The 23,269-nt window shown below is 47.7% G+C and overlaps 4 protein-coding genes across 4 annotated transcripts; all 4 read right to left on the bottom strand.

Moving 5' to 3' along the window:
- Positions 1 to 14: 14 nt before the first annotated feature.
- On the bottom strand, positions 15 to 6,347 carry LOC114153118 (GTPase IMAP family member 8-like). Its single transcript, XM_028031448.1, has 4 exons — positions 6,226 to 6,347; positions 5,786 to 5,953; positions 1,691 to 2,314; positions 15 to 1,056 (listed from the first exon to the last, which is right to left on the bottom strand). Exons 2-4 carry the CDS (start codon positions 5,790 to 5,792, stop codon positions 251 to 253), a joined length of 1,437 nt encoding a protein of 478 aa, XP_027887249.1. The 5' UTR covers positions 5,793 to 5,953; positions 6,226 to 6,347; the 3' UTR covers positions 15 to 250.
- Positions 6,348 to 6,439: 92 nt separating this feature from the next.
- LOC114153117 (rab proteins geranylgeranyltransferase component A 1-like) lies at positions 6,440 to 11,517 on the bottom strand. Its single transcript, XM_028031447.1, has 17 exons — positions 11,364 to 11,517; positions 10,264 to 10,330; positions 10,072 to 10,144; positions 9,873 to 9,997; positions 9,709 to 9,806; positions 9,589 to 9,641; positions 9,378 to 9,521; positions 9,178 to 9,294; positions 8,999 to 9,110; positions 8,695 to 8,917; positions 8,287 to 8,364; positions 7,853 to 7,954; positions 7,698 to 7,761; positions 7,413 to 7,506; positions 7,246 to 7,344; positions 6,930 to 7,075; positions 6,440 to 6,839 (listed from the first exon to the last, which is right to left on the bottom strand). Exons 1-17 carry the CDS (start codon positions 11,413 to 11,415, stop codon positions 6,537 to 6,539), a joined length of 1,950 nt encoding a protein of 649 aa, XP_027887248.1. The 5' UTR covers positions 11,416 to 11,517; the 3' UTR covers positions 6,440 to 6,536.
- A 768-nt stretch (positions 11,518 to 12,285) lies between these two features.
- Positions 12,286 to 17,344, bottom strand: ik (IK cytokine). The gene is made up of 19 exons (XM_028030839.1): positions 17,131 to 17,344; positions 16,031 to 16,097; positions 15,864 to 15,956; positions 15,715 to 15,774; positions 15,452 to 15,619; positions 15,254 to 15,368; positions 15,110 to 15,180; positions 14,988 to 15,034; positions 14,109 to 14,272; positions 13,922 to 14,030; positions 13,818 to 13,857; positions 13,591 to 13,748; positions 13,433 to 13,514; positions 13,256 to 13,342; positions 13,088 to 13,145; positions 12,925 to 13,013; positions 12,743 to 12,851; positions 12,630 to 12,664; positions 12,286 to 12,458 (listed from the first exon to the last, which is right to left on the bottom strand). Exons 1-19 carry the CDS (start codon positions 17,138 to 17,140, stop codon positions 12,431 to 12,433), a joined length of 1,590 nt encoding a protein of 529 aa, XP_027886640.1. The 5' UTR covers positions 17,141 to 17,344; the 3' UTR covers positions 12,286 to 12,430.
- Positions 17,345 to 18,280: 936 nt separating this feature from the next.
- Positions 18,281 to 22,158, bottom strand: ndufa2 (NADH:ubiquinone oxidoreductase subunit A2). Its single transcript, XM_028030840.1, has 3 exons — positions 21,848 to 22,158; positions 18,528 to 18,634; positions 18,281 to 18,452 (listed from the first exon to the last, which is right to left on the bottom strand). Exons 1-3 carry the CDS (start codon positions 21,949 to 21,951, stop codon positions 18,361 to 18,363), a joined length of 303 nt encoding a protein of 100 aa, XP_027886641.1. The 5' UTR covers positions 21,952 to 22,158; the 3' UTR covers positions 18,281 to 18,360.
- Between the last annotated feature and the right edge of the window lie 1,111 nt (positions 22,159 to 23,269).

Below are 23,269 nucleotides of genomic sequence, written 5' to 3'. Positions count from 1 at the left end.
CGTCACGATACGAATCCAGATTCATGAAATGTTAGAAATTTATTATAAAATCATCCAAAAATGCAAAATAAAAAACAGAAATATTTTGTTCTGCAGAAAAATTAAAACCGTTGTCTCTGGCTCAGCAGCAGAACCTGGACAGACCCGGTCCGGTTCGACAGGACTGTTCTGAAACAGAGAATGCTCCAGATATATTCAGAAATGGAGCCAGGAATAGAACCAGGACCGGGTCTGGCCCCGTGTCTCTGGGTCAGCAGCAGAACCGATAGTTCTGGTTATTGACCAGCAAAATCTGGACCAACCCGACTGCAGACAGAACCCTGAGCAGACCCGATCCTCTCAGTCTGCTCCAGAACGTTTGACCCGGACCTGGTGGCCGGTTCCAGTCAGCTGGGCTCAAGAACCGTCCCGAGTTCTCTTGGACCATCTGGTCCAGCAGGCGTAGGAACCGGTCCACCTGGACCTGATCCTGGTTCTGAGTGTTATCCAGAACCGCGTGCCTGCCGCCGCAGCGGGTCAGCAGGTCCGACACGCAGCTGCTGGCCTGGACCTGGTCAGTCAGGTTCCGCCCCCCCAGGGCGTCTCCGTGGGTGAACAGAACTGCAGCATGCCGGGCCAGGTTCTGGTTCTGGTCCAGGAGCCGGGTCAGCAGGCGGAGCAGTTGGGTGGAACCGTAGCTCAGCCGGCCGATCTTCAGCACCAGAACCAGTACGTGAGGATCCGGTTCCGCCAGGTACATCCAGGTCCGGAGTTCCATAACCAGCCGGTTTAGGGTCAGAACCTCCTCCGACAGTCCAGCCGAGTCCACCACAGTGAGCTGGACGCGGCCCACCTCAGCAGAACAGCGCTCCGGGTCTGACCGCACTCCGGCAAAATCCGAGTCTGGTTCAAAGTGCCGGAACCCGAGCAGAGTGTTCCCAGCAGAACTCTTTCCAGAACCAGCTGGTCCGATCAGGACGATCCTCCTGTCCCTCAGCAGGGCGGAACCAGCAAAACCATCAGAACCATCTGGACCATCAGAACCTGTGACCCGGTCTGTCCCGTCACTGGAAGTTTCTGCAGGACCAGAGAAAGTGGGGAGAAAAGTATTCACACCCTTCCAGTTTAAACCAGTTTGAATATCAAACCGAACAATCGACTCAACAGAGCCAGTGGACCGCTTGCTGTCTCCTTAAAGGGCCGGTACCATGTTTTCCATTTTACCTTCAGTTGTTATAAAAGTGCTTCATAATAGAAATTTTACTTTCTGATTTAATGCCTTGAAAGTGTGCATCTGTCTCTTTAAGAAACTCCTTCTCTTTCTGAAGCTCCGCCTCCAGGAAGTCATCCCAAGCTCCTCTGTTAACCCTTTGCTATTATTACCAGTGTTGCTCTGAGCAGCAGCTCCTATAATGAGCTCAGCAGTTCCACCAGCTGTTTGCTAATTGCTGCTGGCTAGTCTGTAGGAGCTGAGTGAGGGAGGAGCTGAGCCTCGAAGATGGGGGTAGGTCCACCTAGGCTTTTTGCACAGCTGAATGGTTGCCATGGAGATTAAAGGATTTCTCACACATGAAAGAATCAAAGAAACACTGCGGGAAAAACATTAGAACACAATATAAAGTCAATATTACATAATACCACCTCGTTAGTTGGCTATCTAATTCTAATTAGCTTGCTAGCTTGTTATCTAATTAGCTCGTCAGCTCTTTACCTGCAGGTAGCAACAGGTGTCCAGCCTTGTCCAGTAGCTCCTGGACCTGCTGTCCTCCACCGTCCCCATTGTTGAACAGGTGCATCCGCCCATAGAACCTACGAGCCACCTCCGGTAGCGAGCTCTGCTCGTCCCTGAACACAAAGTCCCTCAGGGCGGCGTCTCTTAACGAGGCAGCCTCCCTTAACGGGGCAGCCTCCCTTAACGAGGCGTCCTTCAGGGCGTCTCCATGGGTGAAGAGCAGGAAGCAGCGGTCGAAGCCTTCCCCCCCGACTGCCCTGAGGGATGCCTCAACCGCCCGGTTCTGCTCCTGGGTGAAGCGGTCCAGCTTCAGAACCAGCAGGAACAGGTGGGCCCGGCTGGTCCGCTGAACTTCCTGGCAGCAGAACCGGATCTGTTCCTCGAACTCCAGGATCCCGGCCGTGTCCACGACCCGGACCTGCGTCCCGAAGACCCGACCCACTTCCTGTCTGACAGGGATGCTGCTGGGACTGAAGGACGCCCGGGACATGAACGCCGCGCGGCCTAGGATGGTGTTCCCTGACGCGCTCTTCCCCACGCCAGAGTTCCCCAGCAGGACAATGGTCAGGTCCGGTTCTGGTTCTGGTTCCATGGCTGAAGGTCCTGCAGGACAGAGAACGTTCATCATGGGGTGCTGTGGTGGTGCAGGAGTTAAGCACAGCCCACATAAGGAGGCCTTAGTAATGGAGGTGGCCATCGCAGTTTCGATTCCCGCCATGGTGACCTTTGCCACATGTCTTCCCCCTTCTCTCATTACCCACTTTCCTGTCCATTCAGTATCAAATAAAGGCCACTAGAGCCAATAAAAACCTTGGTCTGTCTGCTGCTGCAGGGAACTAAAACCAACACTGCTGCTGATGCTGGGAACAACCATATTGAAATGCAAAGTCGGCCTTACGAGTCGTAACTGGGAGAGTTGGAGACTCTCCAGAACTGAAGGGGGAGCTATTTCATACATTAAATAATTTTTCTAATAATAAAAAAGTTGTAAACAGTAAGTGTCTGCAGCTTTAGAAAATAATTAAGAGTAAAAACAACAACTATGTTAGTGTTTGATAACTGTTCTAACAAATCAAAAGATTTTTTTTTTTAAAAAACAACATGGTAAGATCGAGGCTCATGTGGGAAGTAGCGCCCCCTTCGGTTCTGGAGTGCAGTGGAGCTTGTTAAAATATGGTATGGGTCTGCCGCTAGGCCCCGCCCCTTTCTGAGACTAAATCCTGACAGCTGATTGATGAACCTGCTCAGCAGGGTCCAACACCCTGGCTGATTCTGAATTAAACTTTAGATATTTAAGACAAACTGACTAAATTATTAGTTTATAAAGAACTTTTTACTGAATCATGGCCTTTCCAGCTAAGAGTTCTTGTGCGCTATTCGGTTCCCCTGCGAAAATCTGTTCCCCCTGTGTCGGGAGCGCGCATTACAGCCGGAGAGGCGGATCTGACCATTTTCACGGCGCTTCTGATCGATTTCTCGGTAAAAACAACTCAGTTAATCATGTCAAGCTTGTAACATTTAGTTTAATCGGCAGCTATTGTTTACAAAATTGTAAAAATAATTAAATAAACGAGGTCTTTTTACGCTGTTTTGTGTTATTTTAAACGCCAAGAGAATCGGTCTTTTTCTAACTTTTGTCACTTACGCCTGACAGAAATAAAAGTCAGTCAACACTTAGTGTGTATTTATAATTTTTCATTGCTGATATAAGACGATTGCTGAAAGCATGGCATAATTATTAAGACTTCCTGAAAAGACGAAAGCGTGGACTTTCTGGTAAATCCCGTTCTAATGTAAAATATGACAGATTACTGTAGTAAGGGCATTTCTAGTATACTGCAGGCTATCACACATAACAATTTTTGAGAATTTGGCAACAGTTGCCCTTTATTCCCAAACGTTATGGGGGGAGGAGAGTAGAGAATGAATATTTCAGCTGCCTGAAATAACCTGTTCCCCTCCATAACATGGGAACAAATTAATTCACCAACAAGGCCTTAACTCTGTTTATTCCTCTTATCATCAACAATAAATCCTGTGAATTTGGTAACATTTGCTCTTTATTTGACAAAGTTATGAGGGGGGAACCATATATTTCAGCTGCCTGAAATAATCTGTTCCCCTCCATAACATGGGAACAAATTAATTCACCAACAAGGCCTTAACTCTGTTTATTCCTCTTATCATCAACAATAAATCCTGTGAATTTGGTAACATTTGCTCTTTATTTGACAAAGTTATGAGGGGGGAACCATATATTTCAGCTGCCTGAAATAATCTGTTCCCCTCCATAACATGGGAAAAAATAAGCAAACCCTGTGAATTTTGAAACTGTTGGTCATTATTTGTCTATATATCGTTTGAAGCAATTAATTATTTGATATTTTGAAATCTAAGATGGTTATAATAAATATTACTGTTGATGTGATTATCTTTATGTAATGTATGCTCTCAGAGAGGCGGTCCACAGCATGAGGTTGGAAATTGCTGTGAGACTAATCCTTAACAGTGGTGAGGATAACATTAATATTCTTATTTTGAGTGTTTATGACAATTGTTATCATGATTACTATTATTTGTATGTTTGGCTAAAACATCTGTACTTAGCAAAACTTAATACATTAACATGGACTCTGAAAACATTTATTTAAGGAAATTGTTTGTCTACAAATTAATAAGTACAATCATTTCATCTTCTATATTTTTTTCATAAATGACTGTGTTGGTGCTTAGCACATCCTGTGTAATAGTTTTATACACACACAAACACACATATATACGGTCACGATTGTACATGTATAATCGTGTGTGTGTGTTTTTATACTTTTGTTGTTAACAGAGGACCTAAAAGACTTGTGTCACTTCTGTGGAGAGATGGAAAGTGACACGGATGTGAACTGGGTAGGAAAGTTTTTAGAATTATTCAAAGACTTAGTGTTAGTAAACTAAATGAAGAGGACAAGTTTTATCTAATCTTATCTTGCGTAAACAAGCTATGATATGATCCTCCAACAGTTGGAATATAAAGGAATCTAAAATGATTGATTATATATTGTAATTGTAAAGACATATTTTTCTAAAAAAAACCTGATATTTTTGGTTTCTTTCCTAGATCCAGTGTGACGTGTGTCTGAGGTGGTTCCATCATGCATGTGTGGGAAGCCCACCAACTGAAAAAACATATCACTGCTTTGCGTGTTTGCCTTAGTTGCCTTTGTTCCTGAGATTGCTGTGGTGTGCTTGTTTATGTATGTTGTTTAAAGGTTAATAAATTACATTTTGAAAACTGTTTGATATTTATACTTACAAGACTTTGATATAAGGCAGCTATGGAAAAAAGTTTAAATCCCAAGGCCCCTCATAACTTTGTCAAATAAAGAGCAAATGTTACCAAATTCACAGGATTTATTGTTGATGATAAGAGGAATAAACAGAGTTAAGGCCTTGTTGGTGAATTAATTTGTTCCCATGTTATGGAGGGGAACAGGTTATTTCAGGCAGCTGAAATATTCATTCTCTACTCTCCTCCCCCCATAACGTTTGGGAATAAAGGGCAACTGTTGCCAAATTCTCAAAAATTGTTATGTGTGATAGCCTGCAGTATACTAGAAATGCCCTTACTACAGTAATCTGTCATATTTTACATTAGAACGGGATTTACCAGAAAGTCCACGCTTTCGTCTTTTCAGGAAGTCTTAATAATTATGCCATGCTTTCAGCAATCGTCTTATATCAGCAATGAAAAATTATAAATACACACTAAGTGTTGACTGACTTTTATTTCTGTCAGGCGTAAGTGACAAAAGTTAGAAAAAGACCGATTCTCTTGGCGTTTAAAATAACACAAAACAGCGTAAAAAGACCTCGTTTATTTAATTATTTTTACAATTTTGTAAACAATAGCTGCCGATTAAACTAAATGTTACAAGCTTGACATGATTAACTGAGTTGTTTTTACCGAGAAATCGATCAGAAGCGCCGTGAAAATGGTCAGATCCGCCTCTCCGGCTGTAATGCGCGCTCCCGACACAGGGGGAACAGATTTTCGCAGGGGAACCGAATAGCGCACAAGACCGTACATGCTGGACGGTCTGAATGGTTCGGGTTAGAGTTCTGCTGGTGAGAGCCGCAACAGAACCATCGGAACCATGATGGACCGACGCAGCGGGACTGGGACCGATAGGTCGGTGGCCTCCTCTTCTTTTCCCTCAGGTCTCATCCATCCGGGTCCAGGGAGTGAAGCTACAGAACCGAAGCAGAAATCAGCGCTTAGCTGTGGTTCTGGTCCAGAACCGAACCCGAATCTGAACTACTCAAGATCCCACTCATTCCTGGTTCCGTTTAAACTGACAGCTGAACTCATCAGAACCAATCAGAGAGCAGAACCTACAACCGCCTGAGCTGCAGCTCCAAAACCAGGCTGGTAACGAGCTCAGGTCCAAACCTCACCCGGGCCGAACAGCACCGTGCAGGTTCGGAACTCTGACATCACAACCGAACCAGACCGGACTCACCGGTTCAGGTTAAACGATTCACACAACTTAGAAGCCGCAGCTGAATTAACTTTCTGAAGGGATTTACTTTCGCTTCGTCACTTCCGGGAAGTGACTGTACAACTGCGCAGGCGCATTGCGGCTATATGTATGCATGCATGTTATTATTTATGTCAGTACTGGTCCAATATGCGCTGAGAGGCTGATGGGTATGTAAACATCTGACCTGCTGGTGTTTTTGGATTCATAATGAAACTTTATTGAGACAAAACATTGAAACAGAACAAAGTAAGCCAGCAGAAAGTTTGACCCGGTGCTGGTTCTGGAAGGTTTCAGGATGAAGATGGAGGTTCCTCAGGTCCAACCCTCTGCAGCTCCGGGTTCCCCTGGTTCTGGTTCTGCTCTTGGTCTGGGTTCTCCTGGTTCTGGTTCCTGTTCTCCTGGTTCTGGTTCTGCTCTGGGTCTGGGTTCTCCTGGTTCTGGTTCTGCTCTGGGTTCTGCCCATCGTCTTGGCCCATGTCTCCCCTGTCCTCTCCAGTGGACGAGTTGTCTCCGTCGTAGACAATGTCCTCTGGGTTGGGTGCCGGAGGACAGAACTCCTCCTCTGGGAGGATCCTCTGGAAGATGGAAGCCGCCTGAAAACAACAGAAGAAGAAGAGCTGGAGGCCATGATAACCCTTAACACAATACCACCTGTGAGGACCAGGTGACCCTAGGTGTTTCACCTGTTGGACAGCGTCTTCGTGTCCCAGAGCACTGTCTGGACCGTGGCAAATGTGGACGTTAGAAGGTAGCGGCTGACCTTCGACCTGCGACGCCATGCCATCTGCCATGTTGAAGTACAGACTCCAGAGGACAGAGGGACGCCGGTCTGGGGACAAAGGGACAACATGAGGAGATTGGGCCAGATGAGGCGGGGTCAGAGAGGCCGGGCAAAGGTCAGAAGCCTTCCTCATTACCACCAACATGGCCATTACACCACAGAAGAAGGGGAGGAAACCGGAACTGTGTTGCCTCCTCCTCCTCAGTTCTGCTTCTCACCTTCCTCCTGAGACTCTGTGGTTCTGAACATCCTGGTTACCAACGGCGACAGGTCCTGGTGGGCAGAGCCAACCGACCGACAGGTGAGGTGGACCAGATCTGAAACAGGAAACCAATTAGAGCCTGTGGCCATCTCTATGGCAACCTGATGAACCCCGCCCACTCACAGGTTCCAGGGATGCAGGTCATGGAGGACGAGCTGAGCTCCACCATCTTCACTGCAGGACTTCCTCCTTCAGGGGGAACAGTTACCATGGAAATCTGCACACACACAGGTGAGATGGCTAAGCTCCTACTCCTGTTTACTGCTCCAATCAAGATCCAGCAGTGTGGATAGGGGCGGGGTTACCTGCTAATAGAGGGATGGGGAGAGGTTACCTCCCCATATTAGGGGATTACCTGCTGATGAGGGGGCGGGGGGTTTGGGGACTACCTGCTGATGGAGGGGTTACCTGCTGGTTCGACTCTGAGGGAAGGACTGAGGAGTCGGTGATGAGGACGGCTCGGCTCAGGAACCTGGAGACACACACCATCACCATCATCATCATTATCATCATCATCATTATCATCATCATCACCAGGTGCTCTATGGTCTCACTGAACTCACCTGGGGGGTGTGGCCACCTTGCTCCTGTCCAGGTATCTGGTCTCCATGACAACGTGGCTGCAGCTTATTCGCTGTCCTCGGCTGTCGATCACCGCCTTGCACCTGCAACAGGAAGTGATGTTACAAAGCATCAGTTGGACCAGAACCCGAACCATGGCCCATTTGGATGGGGTTGTGCCCTTTGACCTCTTCCACTCTGCACCCTCATGGAGCAGAACTGGGTTGAGGTTTGACTTCTGAGTGGTTCTGATTGGACCTGGGGCTCATTACAGGTGAGTCGGGTCAAAGGTCAAACCAGGTCCGCTCTTTGAGAACAGGGTCAGAGCAGGCCGGAGCAGGACCGAACACTACCGAACACGCTGGTTCTGACCCAAACGGACCTCTACCGGTCCAAACCGTCCCATGACTCTGGTTGGTGCGGTTACCATGGTTACCTGTTGGCGTCCCGGTCCACGATGAGACAGTGGACAGAATGTCTGAGGCAGTAGATCCCTCCAAACACAGCGCTCATCCTGCAACGACACCGGGTCAGAGCGTCAGAACCACAATTCTACTGGCTTCTAATGCTGTCCAATCAGAGGTAGCTGTCTGTCTAGCCACGCCCCTTCTCTTCTGTAACTTCCCAACTGCAAACAAACACTGTCCAGCTTGTGGTTGGAGGCAGTACCAGCTGATCAAACCCGACCCGACCCAACAGAACCAGAACCTCCCAAGAAGGTCGGACCAGAATTTTAAAATCAAGCAGAACAAGCACTGATGTCTGCCGAGCAGTACCGGGTTGGAGCAGAACCTCCCTCCCTTCCACCTGTGGCGTCGTCGTCATGGGAACAGTTGGTTCTCACCTGCAGAAGCACTGGGGGATCTCTCCAAGGCCGTACACAGGAAACAGGAAGGGAGTGTTGCCGTAGCGACCCAGGCTGCGCAGGAAGTGACGTGTCGAGGCAAGACCTTCCTCTGTGGGTGTGTCTTCGGCTACCATGGCGATGGAGTGAAGCAGGAAGTGCTGCAGATTGTCCCCCAGCTGCTGGTCCCGCAGGAACTCCAAATATGGCCGACCGTGGTATGCTGAAGGCAGAAGATTGCATTACCCACAATGCCTCAGGCTGAACAGTTGATGATGTCATCAGGAGGAGAGGTAGTAGTCACCTGTCTGCTCCTCCGTCTCCTCCACACAGGAAGTCAAGAAGCGCATCAACTTCCTCTTTTCCACTACCGACAGCTGGCGACTCGCAAACACATCTGCTCTGCTGCACGGCACCTGGCAGGGGTCAGAGGGCACAGGTCAGTAGAGAGCCTAGCAGGAGGATGGCAGACCAAAAACCAACCTGCTCTATGTTGCCGTGGCGATAGGTGAGGATCCTGGTGACGTTCTTGAACTCGGCGTAGCGGCTGACGTTTGACTTGATGAGCAGATCAACCAATGAGCCACGAGAAAACATGAGCTGAGGAGGGGGAGGGGCTTAGTGTGTCACATCATTAGCTGCTACTCCTGCTGTCCAAATGATGACATCACAGCTGTATTTACCTTGGAGACCAGGTCGATGTTGAACCTCCGGCCTTCCTTCACCAGCTGGGCGTAACTGATCTTCTCCCTGCTTGGCTCTGATTGGCCAGGAGAAGAGGGGTGTGGCTGGTCAGCCTCTGGCTCCTCCCCTTCTGCCTGATTGGCCTGTGATTGGTTGATAACAGTTAGTGTCACATGATCAGACCTGGTTAATGCACTGACTTTTCCTCACCTGCTCCTCTTCCTCCCCAGCTCCCTCCTTTTCCTCCTCTTCCTCCTTTGAGTCTGAACATGTGAGTTGTTAATCCAGATGCTGATCAATAACAGATAACGAGTATCGATGAGGTCCCACCTGCAGATTCTGTCTCTGACGACTCTTTAACCACTTCTTCATCAGCTGCTTTCTCTTCTTCTGTGGTGTTTGCAGCTTCCTCCTCCTCCTCTTCCTCACTGGGGAGATGTAAACAGCTCACAAGTCGTCCCGGCCCACAGGTGGAGGCAGGGGGCGAAGCTTACCTGGCGTAGCTGAACACCTGCAGGTTGGTGATGGAGGCGGAGTCTGCCTGTGACAGGTGAATTAGCTCCTCCCCTTCCTCCGTTAGACCTGACCAATCCCTGACCTCCTCTGGCTTTGGCTCCTCCTACCAAGACACACAAATCAGTCAGCTGAAGATCAATAATCACTGATCATATGATCAATAACCAATAATCTCACGTTCTGCTCCTGGATCCAGGTGAGCAGGCCGTTGAAGGTGAAGCTAGCCCAGTTCGCGGCATAGTAGCTCCTCCTGAGGACACAAACGGAAGCCTTTCACAATAAAATCCCTCCCGGGTGATATTATTGGTGATAATCAATGACCTGATTGATCATTAAGTAGACATTGACCTAAGGCAGGCTGGAGCTCACCTGTCCAGGTGGAGAACTCGTTGTCCGACCCTCGAACAGGCAGCTGCCACCACCGACTCAGCCAAACCTGATCAATCAATAACCAATACAGATTCATCATCTAACATTCAGAATCGATGACAGGAGGGGATAAAGGAGGCCCGCCTCAGTTCTTTTCTATCCGGACCCAGAACCACATAGCACACAATCCCCACAGACCTCCCTTGTGTCCTAGTCAAAGTACGGGGCTCAGTCTCTGTGCAGCTCTGTTGTTTATTAAATTAATATAAACAGTGAAACTAACTTTTCCTCTGGAGTAAAAACAACTATAGATGTTTTAAATCAGGCATGTTGGTGGACGCCTCCGAGCAGCAAGCTTCATTCTGAAGAGAACATCTGGGTTCTACTTAACAAAACCAGAAGAGTCTGGACCAGAACTTTATTAGACCCAGCAGAACCTCCAGATCAGAACCTCCAGGAACACAACCGGGTTTCTACAGAACCTCCACATGACGGCTCTCATGTGGAGGTTCTGTAGTGACCAGTAACCAGTAAGCACACTGGTGTTCTGCTGAGTCTGTGGGTGGGGGTCCTGTTCCAGGTTCTGATTCTGATTAATCTGGAACCAATCAGCGTTTCAGTTCTAATAAAGAGGAGCAATGATGATAAAAGTGATTATTGATTTGCTGCTGACCATAAACATTGTTTACTACCGATGATCTGACACACCCACCAGCCTGAGCAGCTGCTAGCCTCAGCTAGCTAAAGCTAGCTCCGTTTTGTAGTCCTTTTTTGCTTCTCTTCTTTCTTGTCACTTTCAGCCTCGTTACTATATTATTACTATTACAATTAATATTATTATTATTGTTATTGGTAGTAGTAGTAGTAGTGTTTATCTTACTTCTTCCATCTAGCAGCTAACCGTTAGCTTCTAGCCGCTGTCATTGAAAATGCATTGACTGTTAGCCTATAGCTAACGGCTTGGCTAAGTCCAGCTCCTGGTCTGGTTCAGACTGGTTTACATCGGTCTTTGGGGATGGTTTGGATCGAGCCAGAACCAGAACGTATTACGACACAAGACCCAAGCCAGATTACGTCACAACATCCAGGTTAGCGCCTACCTGTGCCCAAAATGACGATGTCAAAATCAGACGGCAGGTCCTCGGTAGCCATGTTGGCAGAAAAAACACGGTCATGTGACCAGGAGGAAACGTGTTCATTGTTTATTTTTAGAGCATTATTTTTTTCACGTGTTCTGTCATTTATTAAGTTTCAGGTAGAATACAGGGAGAAAATGCCTAAATGTCCCAGTACACAGTTATATATCCATTTAAAGCTTGAACCTTAACTGTTGACTGACGTCATTAAATCCAGTCAGCATGGATGGATGCGCTAATTATATTAATATAACTGTTTCTCTATGAAGATACAATAGTCTCAAAATACCCGTGGGTGTGTAATACTGGATTTGTAATCCGTAGAAGCCTCTGTGTGTGTGTGGTGGGGACTGTTTGTCAAACCAAACATCCTGTAAAAGTTACATCACTGAGCCGATGTCTCTAACGAGAGGCGGGGTTCACCCTGGACAGTTACCAGTTTGTCGCACACAGCAAGAGAAGTCCAATGTCCGAAACTTGGACGTTTTTTTTTTACGGTTTATTGTTTCCAGTTTGGCAAGGAAATAAAGATCAAACCTTTCATTGTTTCCTGCTCTGGTAAATAACCATGGGTTCAACCCAGTGCATACTGGTCCTGTTCAGTTTGTGCTATGGAACCAGAACCAGAACTTTGAGCTCAGAGCAGCACTGCCCCCTGCAAGACATCAGATACTACACTTCATTCAGAACCAGCCCAGAACCATCAGAGAACTGGTTCAAAACGATTCTATCTTAGAAGGAGAGTCCAAGTTCTGGACTCTGGCCGGCCCAGAGTGGACTCGCCTCAGGATCGCTGGAGACCAGAACCTTCCTCAGTCCATCCCTTGTCCCAATCTCCTGCTACACAAGCCTAGAAGGTCTGGAACATCAAACCAGTGAGACAAACTGGGATCTGATGGTTTTATTGGGAAATCACAACAACAACAGATACAATATTCAGGATAAATCTTGTTTGCATGACAATAGACTGTGTGTTTACGGTTCCTAACAACAGGTCAGTACGGGTCAGAGAGCAGAACTTCAGCAGGTCTTCAATACTTTGGTCTCTTAACATCGACACTGGAAAAACAACCGGATAATGTTTTATAGACAATAAACACCAAACAGGAAGTGGAAAATAGGAAGGAGGAAACAAAAAGGAGTAAACAGCAAGGAGAAAACAAGGAGAAGTAAACAGGAAGGAGAAAACAAAAAGTGGAAAGCAGGAAGCAGTAAACAGGAAGTAGTTACCCATCAGCCTCCATCTTCTTCCTCTTCTCGATGATCTGCATCAGAACAGAGAGTTTAGCCTCCAGAGCAGAGGGAAGGAGCTTCAACCAGACTCTAGCCTTCATCAGACTCACCGCGCTGATCTTCTTCCACTGGCGGTCCAGCTCTGCCTTCTCATTGGTCTCCTTGAAGCGCCGCGTCTTCCTGCCTTCAGACATCTTGATGCCGTACTGGAAGGCGGCCCTGCGGGGACAAACGTCAGTGTCAGCAGCAGCCTGGCGCCTGCCAGTCAGCGCTGAGGGAGCAGCCGGCCTACTTGGGCAGAGCCTCCTTGTTGTTCATGTAATCAGAGTACTCCTCCTGGGTGTCGAAGTCCCAGCGGCCCAGCGGACCCTTCTTGTTACCCTGGAACAGAACCACAGGCCATCACCTCCAACCCCATGCCGCCAGCAGCAAGGCATGCTGGGAGAACTACCCACCTGGTCCATCTTGCTGTAGTCCACCTCCTCATCGCTGTCCACCGCCAGGTCGTCCATCCTGCAGAGACACACCTGATCAGAGGGGACAGCGGCTGGTCCTCAGGTCAGGACACACCTGGCTCAGCGTGTGTGTGTGTGCGTGTGTGGGGGTGTGCATGTGTGTCTCACGTTGCCGGGTAACACTCTGCGTAGGAGTTGGATCCTCCAAAGAAATCTCCCAGCTGCTCCTTACTGGAGTCCCTCCTCTGGGAACCAGTAAACACCAGTTAAGGCTGAAAACTGGACTCATGGTACCGTTCAGAACCGGATCAGAGTTAGACAGGAAGTCCCAGTAAAGAAGGATATGGTTCCTGGTTCTGCCACTGGTTGGCTGCTGCTCCAAACTTCTCATTGATCATCTTGATCTGGTCTTTGATCGACCCAGGAGCTGGAGGACAGGGGACAGACAGATGGACAGGTTACCCGTCAGCTAGTCAGTCCGGGTCAGAGTGGGGGACACCTACCCGTGTCTACATCTATCAGCGGGTGTTCGTCTCCGCGCGGTTTCTCAAAGTAGGCGTGTCTTCTGTTCTTGCTGTCTTCGTCTCGTCCCCGGTGGCGCTCTTTGTCTTTGGGTTTGGACGTGGCGGACGGGATGTAGTCCCCGATGTCGTCAAAGATGCTGAAAGAGGAGTGGAAGCGTTACTCGGACAGCCGGGCGTGGGGACAGAGACGGTGAAGGACAACCCACCTGACATCAGCTTCAGGAGCTCGCTTGTCATCCAGTTTACCTGAAACAGAGACACGTTAGGAAGGGGACAAGTCCAGGGGACACAGGCTGCAAGTGAGTCCAACCTTTATCCTTCTTCTTCATCTTCTTGTGGCGTGTCCCCTGTCTCAGGTAGGACAGGATCTGGGTCAGCTTGGAGATCACGATGTCGTTGGTGGTGAGAGTTGTCTGAGCCTGGGACAGCAAGAGGACAGCGTGAGGACACAGAGGGAGACAGACGGACAGCAGTGTTTCTATGGGGACGTGTCTGACCTCCATGCTGGGGCAGTCGGCCTTGCTGCGGATCAGGGTGGTGGGGATGTCGGTGTCTGTGAACTCGTCATCCAGGTCGACCACGTAGGCCATCCTGCCGGGCAGGAAGAGCTCGTTCCTCTCCTGGACGCCCGACCGGAACGCCACGCGGTAGATGTTCCTGCCTGGGGACGCCCGGGACAACGGCTTCAGGATGGACATGAGGCTAACAGCAGCTACTTTTAGCATGAGGCTAAGGGCAACTACTTTCGGCTACTATTAGCACGGGGCTAACGGCAGCTACTGTCAGCAAGAGGCTAACTTCAGCTACTTTTAGCATGGGACTAACAGCAGCCACCGGTGACACCATTTGGGAAAAAAACTCTTACGACTACAGAACGATTTCTCTCTGAATGTTCCCTCAGATTCCTGCAGTGTGTCAGGCCTTCACAGCTGCTGCTGATGTTAACAGTAAAGGAGTGGAGCTTCAATTTGAGTAAAGAAGCCCCCCTACTCAGTTGGAGTAGAGGGGCGGAGCATTGGGTTTATTGTTTTACTTTGTTTCACGTTTCAGCCAATCAGAGCCAAGACCTGACCATTATCTGACCCTCAGGAAGTCAAAGCTACACGGACAGAGTTATCAGACGTCTGAACGTCACCAGCAGGAGGCGCCAATGCTGCATAAAACTGTTACCAACTGCCATTACAGAAGAGCAACCACCAATAAAAGTCTCTGCGATTGGTTGTAGGTGTAAACCTGTCTTCCAGGTTTACACCTACAACCAATCACAGCAACCCTAGCAACAGGGTCGACCACCTAGTAACGGGTTTGTCCACCCCTAGCAGCAGTTGGACTCCTGGGTTGAACTCTTGAACATGTCCTTGGTACCGGGGACTCACCCAGTCGAGTCTTGAACTCGATCTTCTCCTCCGGCTCCACGTCCTTCCTGTTCAAACACAGAGCAGAGCAGATCAGAACCGGTTCTGACCCGTTGTAGCCGTGCAGGACTTGCCGGTCTTACTTGGTCTCCTTCTGGACCTTCTCCATCATGTCCTCCTCCTCCTTCTCCTTGCTGGTGATCTCAGCTCTCACCTGGGAGACACACACATTCAGAGCCGACCCACCGGACCCTGCCTCACCCCTGACCTCTTGTCCCCAGCCTGACCTTCTGCAGCAGAGCGAAGTCCAGACCTTTCACCAAGTGAGTGTGCTCCATGTCACCACCCAAGAACTTGGACTCCTGGATCAGCTGCCGGCGCTTCTCTGCTGCAGACTTGTCCCTGGATCACATGAGACGGCGGGTTTATATGTAGAGACCAGAACCAGAACCTGGATCTGGACCAGGAGCAGCAGCAGTACTCACGCCTCGGCGGTGGGTCCGACGGCCCGGTAGTTGGCCGTGGTGCTGATGAGCTCGGTCTCTTCATAGTCCTTGTTGACGCCGTCGCGGCGCTCTCGGGCCCGGTCCCGGTACTTCTCAGCCAGCTCTCTCTCCCGCTCCAGCTCCTGCTGCCGCAGCTTGGCGTAGTAGCTGCAGGGGGACAGACAGGGGACACACAGGGGACAGCTGAGGACGGCTGAGGACAGATGGACCAACTCTGACCAGCCTGGAACGTGACCTCTGACCTCTTCTTCTTCCTCCTCCTGGCTGCGGGGTCCTCGTCCTCGTTGTAGTCCCTCGGCATTCTGGGAAATAAACACACGGCTCCCCGTCAGCAGGGGTGCAGCAGAAACAGTTGACCTTTGACCTCCTGCTGCTCTCTGAGCCAACTCACTCATGATGTCTGGACTTGGTGGGTGGAGCCGAGGCGGGCGTGGCCCGAGGCGTCATCAGCAACTTCCTGAAGTCATCGTTGGTCAGTTTGGACCTGAGGAGACACACACAGAGTTCAGCAGGAGCCGTGACGATGTGTGTTGCAGTGTGTGTGTGAGCAGCACTCACTGCGCGGCAGAGCGGTGGTCATCCACTTCGTGGCCCTCGGGGGCCAGAGGGTTGGAGTAGCTCTCAGCTGCAAGACAGACAATATGTTAGGCAGCAGGCGGACAGCAGGGGCGCCACACATTTACCTCCAAACAACAGGAAGCTGAGGCTGAGGACCAAACGCGACCCCCAGTCCCAGGACAAACCTTTGACCTTTGACTGAGGCGTCCACTAGCTCTACAGACCAGAAGACATGTGAGATCACCTAAGAACACCAGTCTTCTGCTCCTACAGGAGGGTCTCCGTGTACTCAGGAGAAGTGAGTGAGGAGAAGTGAGTGAGAAGAAGTGAGTGAGGCACTCAGCTCATCAACCTCCTCTCACCGTTTCACAAAGAGAAGGAAAGTTGCCTGGAGTCTCCAGAAGAAACCCGGCCCGCCTCGGCCGGGCCCTGGGTGTCAGACCTAAAGCCAGACCGATGAGGAAACATCTGGAGGTTCCACATCATGATCAGAAATCCGGTTTATTGGTGCGTGCCGTGGTGGCGTAGGGGTTAGCGCGACCCACATTTGGAGGCCTCAAGTCCTCGACGCGGCGGTCGTGGGTTCGACTCCCGGACCCGGCTCCTGCATTACCGCATGTCTTTCCTTCCCCCTTTCCTGTCAGCCTACTTCGTAAAAAAAAAGGGACTCTAAAGCCCACAAAAAGAGCCCCTGGAGGGGTTAAAAAAAAAAAAGAAATCCGGTTAATCTGGCCTGCACGGAACCAGCCACTGTAATCTGCTTTTGTCTGGTCTAATTTACCCTACAGATGATGAGAGTTATGCCGATATGATCAGCGAGTTCTCAGTTTTAATCTTCCTGATAAAGAGCTTAAAAGCAACGAAGAGGAGAAACTGAACCGCAAAACTGCTTCAAACCGGCAGAAGAAGAGCGGAGTCTGGTGACGGTCTGAGCTAACGGAGTCTCTTTGAGATTAAAGGACCCATTCTGAAACAACCAGAGATGTTTCTGGGATTATAGAGTTTAATTCATAATCATATTGCTATATTATATAGAGATTTGTTTTTAGCTACAGGATGCTACACTATCTAACCGACAGTTAGCATGCTAACAGACTCACTCTCAGGCATCTCTGCGGGTCTCTGGTTCTCCGCTGCGGGCTTCTGGTTTTCTGCTCCGGGCTGACAGGAGCTTTATCCCGGCTGTGGTACGGTATAAGTCTCAGTGTTTGACTGTTTCTCTGTAGGTTGAAGATGATTTTCTCCGCTGCTCCGTTTGTTGTGTTTGTCTGAAGCTGTGTAGAGGTGCACTGGCGTCACTTCCTGCCGTTTCATTCAGACAGCGACCCCAGCAGGAGGCTTAAAGCAGCGCACCAACGGGCACAGACACTAGAAATGTGAACATGATGAAAGAAAATAAAATAATGAAAGAAAATAAAGAGCTAAGATTTGACACGGATTATGTAGAAATTAAATTTATTTTAAATACCGGTTTAGGGCTTTCTTCCCGTTAGACTGGGCAGGGTAACACAGCCCCCTGCAGGCTGGAGAAGTCACTCCAGCTTCTTCTGCTGAAGGTTCTCCAGGACCAGCCGGAGGTTCTGCTGCTGCTTCAGTACTCTCAATTATCTAATAAACGACCTCTGACGTTCAGCTACAATAACCATAAAATAAAGCAACTAAACATAGAAAGCACATGTATTTTCTGGCTCTTTTTATGTATAATCTTTATGTATTAAATGTTGTATTGTGCTGAAAGCAAAGCAGAACCATATTCAGATTTTTTTTGTTTGTGTGGACAATGTGCCAAAAAAAAAAAAGATCCTAATTTTCCTGCTTAAAAACTGAGATGCATGTTTAATTTGATCTATTTTGTTCTACCTTATGAATCTCTGGATGAGTTTTAGTATAAAATCTATAAAGTGCGGAGTGAAGCTGTCGGTCTCACACACACAGATGGAGGTCTGCTGTGAATCATCCAGGGCTCTCCTTACGTTCAACATTTTTTACTTTCACTCAGACATTAAAATCTGACTTAGAGAAAACACAAGACATTTTTTCTTATTTGGGTTATTTATAAATAAACTGAAGATCTTGCAGGATTTTATTTATACAATCTTTGAAATTAGATGCTGTAAAATGTGATGCTTTTTATGTTTAAAATGTTTTATGAAATCATAAAGAGTGAATCTGAGATGTTCTGGTTCTGACCCGTTCATCATGAACCAATCTGGATCACTCCTCCCAGTCCTCCCAATAAACACGCAGCTGTGGAGTCAAGAGTCTTTATTCATATCAACACATTTACAGAAAAAATAGAGAAAGTAGAGCTGGCTCAGAGGGGGCGGGGCTTAATGTTTGGACTGGGCCAGAGTCTGCAGGGTGGCGGCCACCTGCTCAGCTGACATGTTATCCACAGAGACACTCCTCTCCTTCCCAAAATCTGAGCACAAACACATCAGGCCAGGTTGAGCTTAATGCAGCAGAGTGAGACCTCCGCAGATCCTCGCCTACTCACCGTATCGGGCCCAGAGCCGGGCCTGGACTCCAGAACATTCCCGGATCAGGATGGGAAGGTCTGGGTTGGCCTTCTTCAGGGCCACGTACTTCTGCTCCACAAAGTTCCTGAAACACCAAACACAATCATCATGGGGCGCCGTGGCAACCAGGGGGTCCGTAACCAGGTAATAACAATGTAATAACCAGGTAATGTAAGGTAAGGTAATATTATTTAGCACATTTTCAGCAACAAGACAGTTCAAAGTGCTTTACATGAATCAGAAGGAAATACAAACAAAATAAACCAAAGGAAATAGCAAACTAAATGTTCCTGTTCTGGAAGTTGGTTTTCTGGATTCTAAGTTTGTTCCAATTCCTTTTCTGGGTTGCAAGATAATTATAAGTATTCCATAATTTATAATTTATAAGCTAGAAAGAGTTTCCATGGAAAAACTAACAGGAATTTCTCTGCATAATAATCTAAAAAGTATAATATTGGTCTAAATAGTGAGTACTGCACAATTTCTAGAAGTAATAAACTAGACAGACAAACAGGGCAAGAACCAACACATCAGGGAAAGACAGTACAAGTAGCAACATTCAAGACATGGCCAGCAAAGGCAGTGATGTCAGGGAAATGTATCTGTAACAATGTAATGTGTGTGCAGTTTGACCATGAATTTTGTGCAGCCTGCTCTCCCTTGCAAAAAACAGTTTCTGATAAGGTGGTATTATCTCAGAGCAAGTCCTTGAGTCCTGCCATATGACTCCACGGTTGTCACTCAGAAGGGGAGAGGAGATTGGAAAGAGCAACTTGTTTAGATAAACTCCAGGAGATTTGAGATAGTCAGCCAGCCAAGGCCACAGGGAGCTAGATTCAGAATAAACTATTGTCTTTAGATCGGGCAGAATTAAAATTTCCATCTGCCCTAAAGTCTCAACCGGTACATCTCTCATCTCCAATCATCCAAATTAGCGTGGTCGTCCCATTGGGCTGAAACTAGCAACTTCTCCAAGATGGATTCCAGGCCGCTACTGAGTTTTAGCATCTAAAGCTTGCCTGCGAAAGAATCGCGTCTCTGTCCCACAGCATGTCAGTCTGACTGTGTTCACTGGTTCGGATCAGTCCATCACAAATTTATTGATGTGCCAATATCCACCAACTCCGAACAGCAGAAATCCTGTTATCATGAATCCAAATAAATCCAGGATGAATCCATTAGGGTGTGTCCCTATAGGACAAGTGGGCTCTCCTCTGCTCAGTCTTCTAGATAACTAGGTAAAGACCAAGTGATAACTACATAATAACTAGATAACCAACTAACCAGGAATTAACCAGATAATAACCAGCTGATAACTAGATAATTTCTAGATAAAAAAAAATTCACATGGTAATAGCCATGTGAATTTCCCTCAGTTTATGGGTTATTATTATCATTCATTCATAGGTAATAATAGCAGTGCTGGTCAAAAATTTTGATTATCATGAAAAAGTTAAATCAGTAATTCCTTTCAAAAAGTGAAACTTGTATATTATATTCATTCCTTACACACAGACTGATATATTTCAAATGATTTTTTTCTTTTAATGTTGATGATTACATGATTAAAACTCACGACTAATGAAAACTCCAAATTCAGTACCTCAGAAAATGTTAATATTACTTAAGACCAATATTAAAAAAGCATTTTTAGAAATGTTGGCCCACTGAAAGTATGAAGATGAAAAGTATGAACATGTTCAGTACTCAGTACTTAGTTGGGGCTCCTTTTGCCCAGATTACTGCAGCAATGGAGTCGATCAGTCTGTGGCACTACTCAGCTGTTATGAGAGCCCAGGTTGTCCTGATGGTGGCCTTCAGCTCTTCTGAATTGTTGTGTCTGGTGTATCACATCGTCCTCTTCACAATACGCCAAAGATTTTCTATGGAGTTAAGGTCAGGAGATTTTGCTGGCCAATTAAGAACAGGGACACCATGATCGTTAAATCAGGTACTAATAGCTTTGGCACCGTGTGCAGGTGCCAAGTCATGCTGGAAAATTAAATCTGCATAAAGTTGGTGAGAATCAGGAAGTTCTCTAAAGCTTCCTGGTAGGTGGCTGCGTTGACTTTTGACCTCAGAAAACACAGTGGACCAACACCAGCAGATGACATGGCACCCAAAACATTACTGACTTTGGAAACTTTCACTGGACCTCAAGCAATTTGGATTCTGCCTCTCCACTCTTCCTCCAGACCTGTTTGTCTTCAGTCCAGGTGAGACGTTTCTGATGTCGTCTCTGGTTCAGGTTTGACACAAGGAATGAAACAGCTGCAATCCACGTCTATATCTGTGTCTGGTGGTTCTTAAAGCACCGACTCCAGCTGCAGTCCACTCTTTGTGAATCTTCTCCACATTTTTAAATGGGTTTGTTTCACAGTCCTCTGCAGGGTGAGGTTATTATGATTGTCCATTTTTTTGCTGCCACATCGTTTCCTTCCCTATGAATGTGTTTGAACTCGGAGCTCAGCGGACAGCCAGCCTCTTTAGCAATGACCTTTGTGTCTTGCCTTCTTGTACAAGGTGTCAAAGGTCATCTTTTAGACAACTGTCAGGTCAGATCTACAGGTGTTTGGTGTTAATTAGCTGATTAGAGTGTAGCATCAGGGGTCTTCAATATTTAACCTTTCCCCAATATTCAAATTTTCTGAGATGCTGAATTTGGAGTTTTCATTAGTTGAGTAATGAAACATAAATTTTTTACTTTTTACAGGGAATTACTTTGTCATGATATTCTAATTTTTTGACTAACACCTGCAGATAATAACCAGGTGATAACCAGGTAGACTGATGGTCAGCGACTGGTTTGTTGGAGTCTGAGGAAACCAATTACCCCTAAACACACCACAAGGACAGAGACACCTGGTCCACCTGGTCCAGGTGAGCAGAGGACTACAACCCATTACAGGGTGCGACTCTGGAGCTGCAGTAGTTCTGAACTGGACCCGGTTCTCTTCAGCTCAGTGACCCAATCAGCAGAACCGTCGACCTAGTAACAGTTGGTCACTCTTCTGGGATTGACAGACCGGGACAGAACCGCCAATAAACTGGACCTCAGTAGAATCTGCTGACCCGGAGAGAACCAGGAAGGTTCTTGTTCCGTTCATTCCGTCTCTGGGCCGCAGAATGCGGTAGGTGGAGACCAACCCTGGTCAACACTGAGAATAATATTCAGAACCAGGGAGAAGGTAGCCCCTGTGAGCATCAGTTAGCATTAGCTAGCCCCGGTTAGCAGCAGTTAGCCTCGGTATGAACCGGAGAACCTCCCCGGCCCCGGCCGCCCCGGCTCCCCGCTCACCTGGCCCCCTGGCTGGCTGCTGAGCTCTGGCAGAGGTGGAGGCGGATCTCTCGGAGGTTTTTAGCCAAATTGGAGCTTAGGCTTCTCGCTGCGGCGGCCGCCATCTTGGCTACTTCTCGTCTGTCAAGGACGAGCTGTGGGTTGTTTCAGCCCCGGGTGGATTCTGACAGGCTCCTCATATGGGCGTGTTTCTCCCTGGGTTTGTCCTGACACAGAATCAGGCTGCGTAAATAAACGCGCAACCTTTCACAGGAAGTCAAATTGCAGCATCTTCCCAACTCTGTACAGCTATACCTGACATCAAACTGAAAATATTTAAGCCATTAAAAATAGCAAACTGAAAAGTTGATCACAGATAAACTACTGGCCGCCAGAGGGCGCTCACCTGCTAGTTCTTTATCACAGACAGTGAAGAGAAGTGTACAGCTGTTAAAATTCAGGATTTGTTATGATTAATGGGAAAAAAACAGTGATTCAATAGTTACATCAGTGACTTTTATGATAATTGGAGCATTCTGATTCTTTCTCTATATTGTGTGAAAGTTTTATATCTTACAGTGTTACGGATCATGTTCAGGTTATTATCCAGAGAAGTCATTTAGCAAATTAATATACCAGAATCAGAACTGAGAGAAAATATGGCTGATATCAAATCAGTGAAAAAGTAATAAAATAAGACCTGAAATATGTGCTGAAGATAGTTATGGTTTTATTTCTTCATCCAGAGAAAAACTGTTCTCATCTATCTGAACAACAAACCATGTTGCCATGTTGTTCTGGATCAGAACCGCACTAACAGACCGGGCTTTCTGATCGGTCAACGCCTTCATGGACCACGTAACCGCTAAGCTAATCAGTTAAACGTGTTGCTTAAAAGTTGCTCACCAGGGGGCGGTGCCTGACCCAGTCAGGACCGGAAAACCAAATCAGAACCGCCTCATTCTGCAGGGCCAGGCTAAGTCCTGGGTATGGTTCTGGTCTGGAAACAGAACCAGAACCAGAACATGCAGATCCTGGAGCAGCAGGATCTGCATGTTCCCTGGTCCCTGGTCCTCCTGCCCTGCCTGCTTTAGGCCTTCCCTGCTTCCTGTCTCAGTTGGTGGCTGATTCACTGACTGGCATCAGGTGGTTCTGGAAGCAGGGACCGATTCTGGATCAGCAGCACTTTCCAGAACCTGCAGGTTGGCTGCTGGAGAACCTGCCCGGGAAACACTTACCATGGCAACACCAGGACCTGAGACGGGACAAGAACCTGGTGATTTGGGTTGAAGTCAGCACCTGCTCCAAGGTCAGAGGCCAGAGGTCAGAGCGTGAAGCTAAGAGAGCTGACCAAACATCCCACAGGTTAAAGGTCATAACCCTGAACCAGTCTGGCTGCTAGGAAGGATTGAAGGAGAAAAACTCTTCTCTAGAAACAAGATG

The sequence above is a fragment of the Xiphophorus couchianus genome, chromosome 11 (genome assembly GCF_001444195.1).
Source record: "Xiphophorus couchianus chromosome 11, X_couchianus-1.0, whole genome shotgun sequence".
Classification (NCBI taxonomy): domain Eukaryota; kingdom Metazoa; phylum Chordata; class Actinopteri; order Cyprinodontiformes; family Poeciliidae; genus Xiphophorus; species Xiphophorus couchianus.
This window is presented reverse-complemented; position numbering and strand designations above follow the sequence as displayed.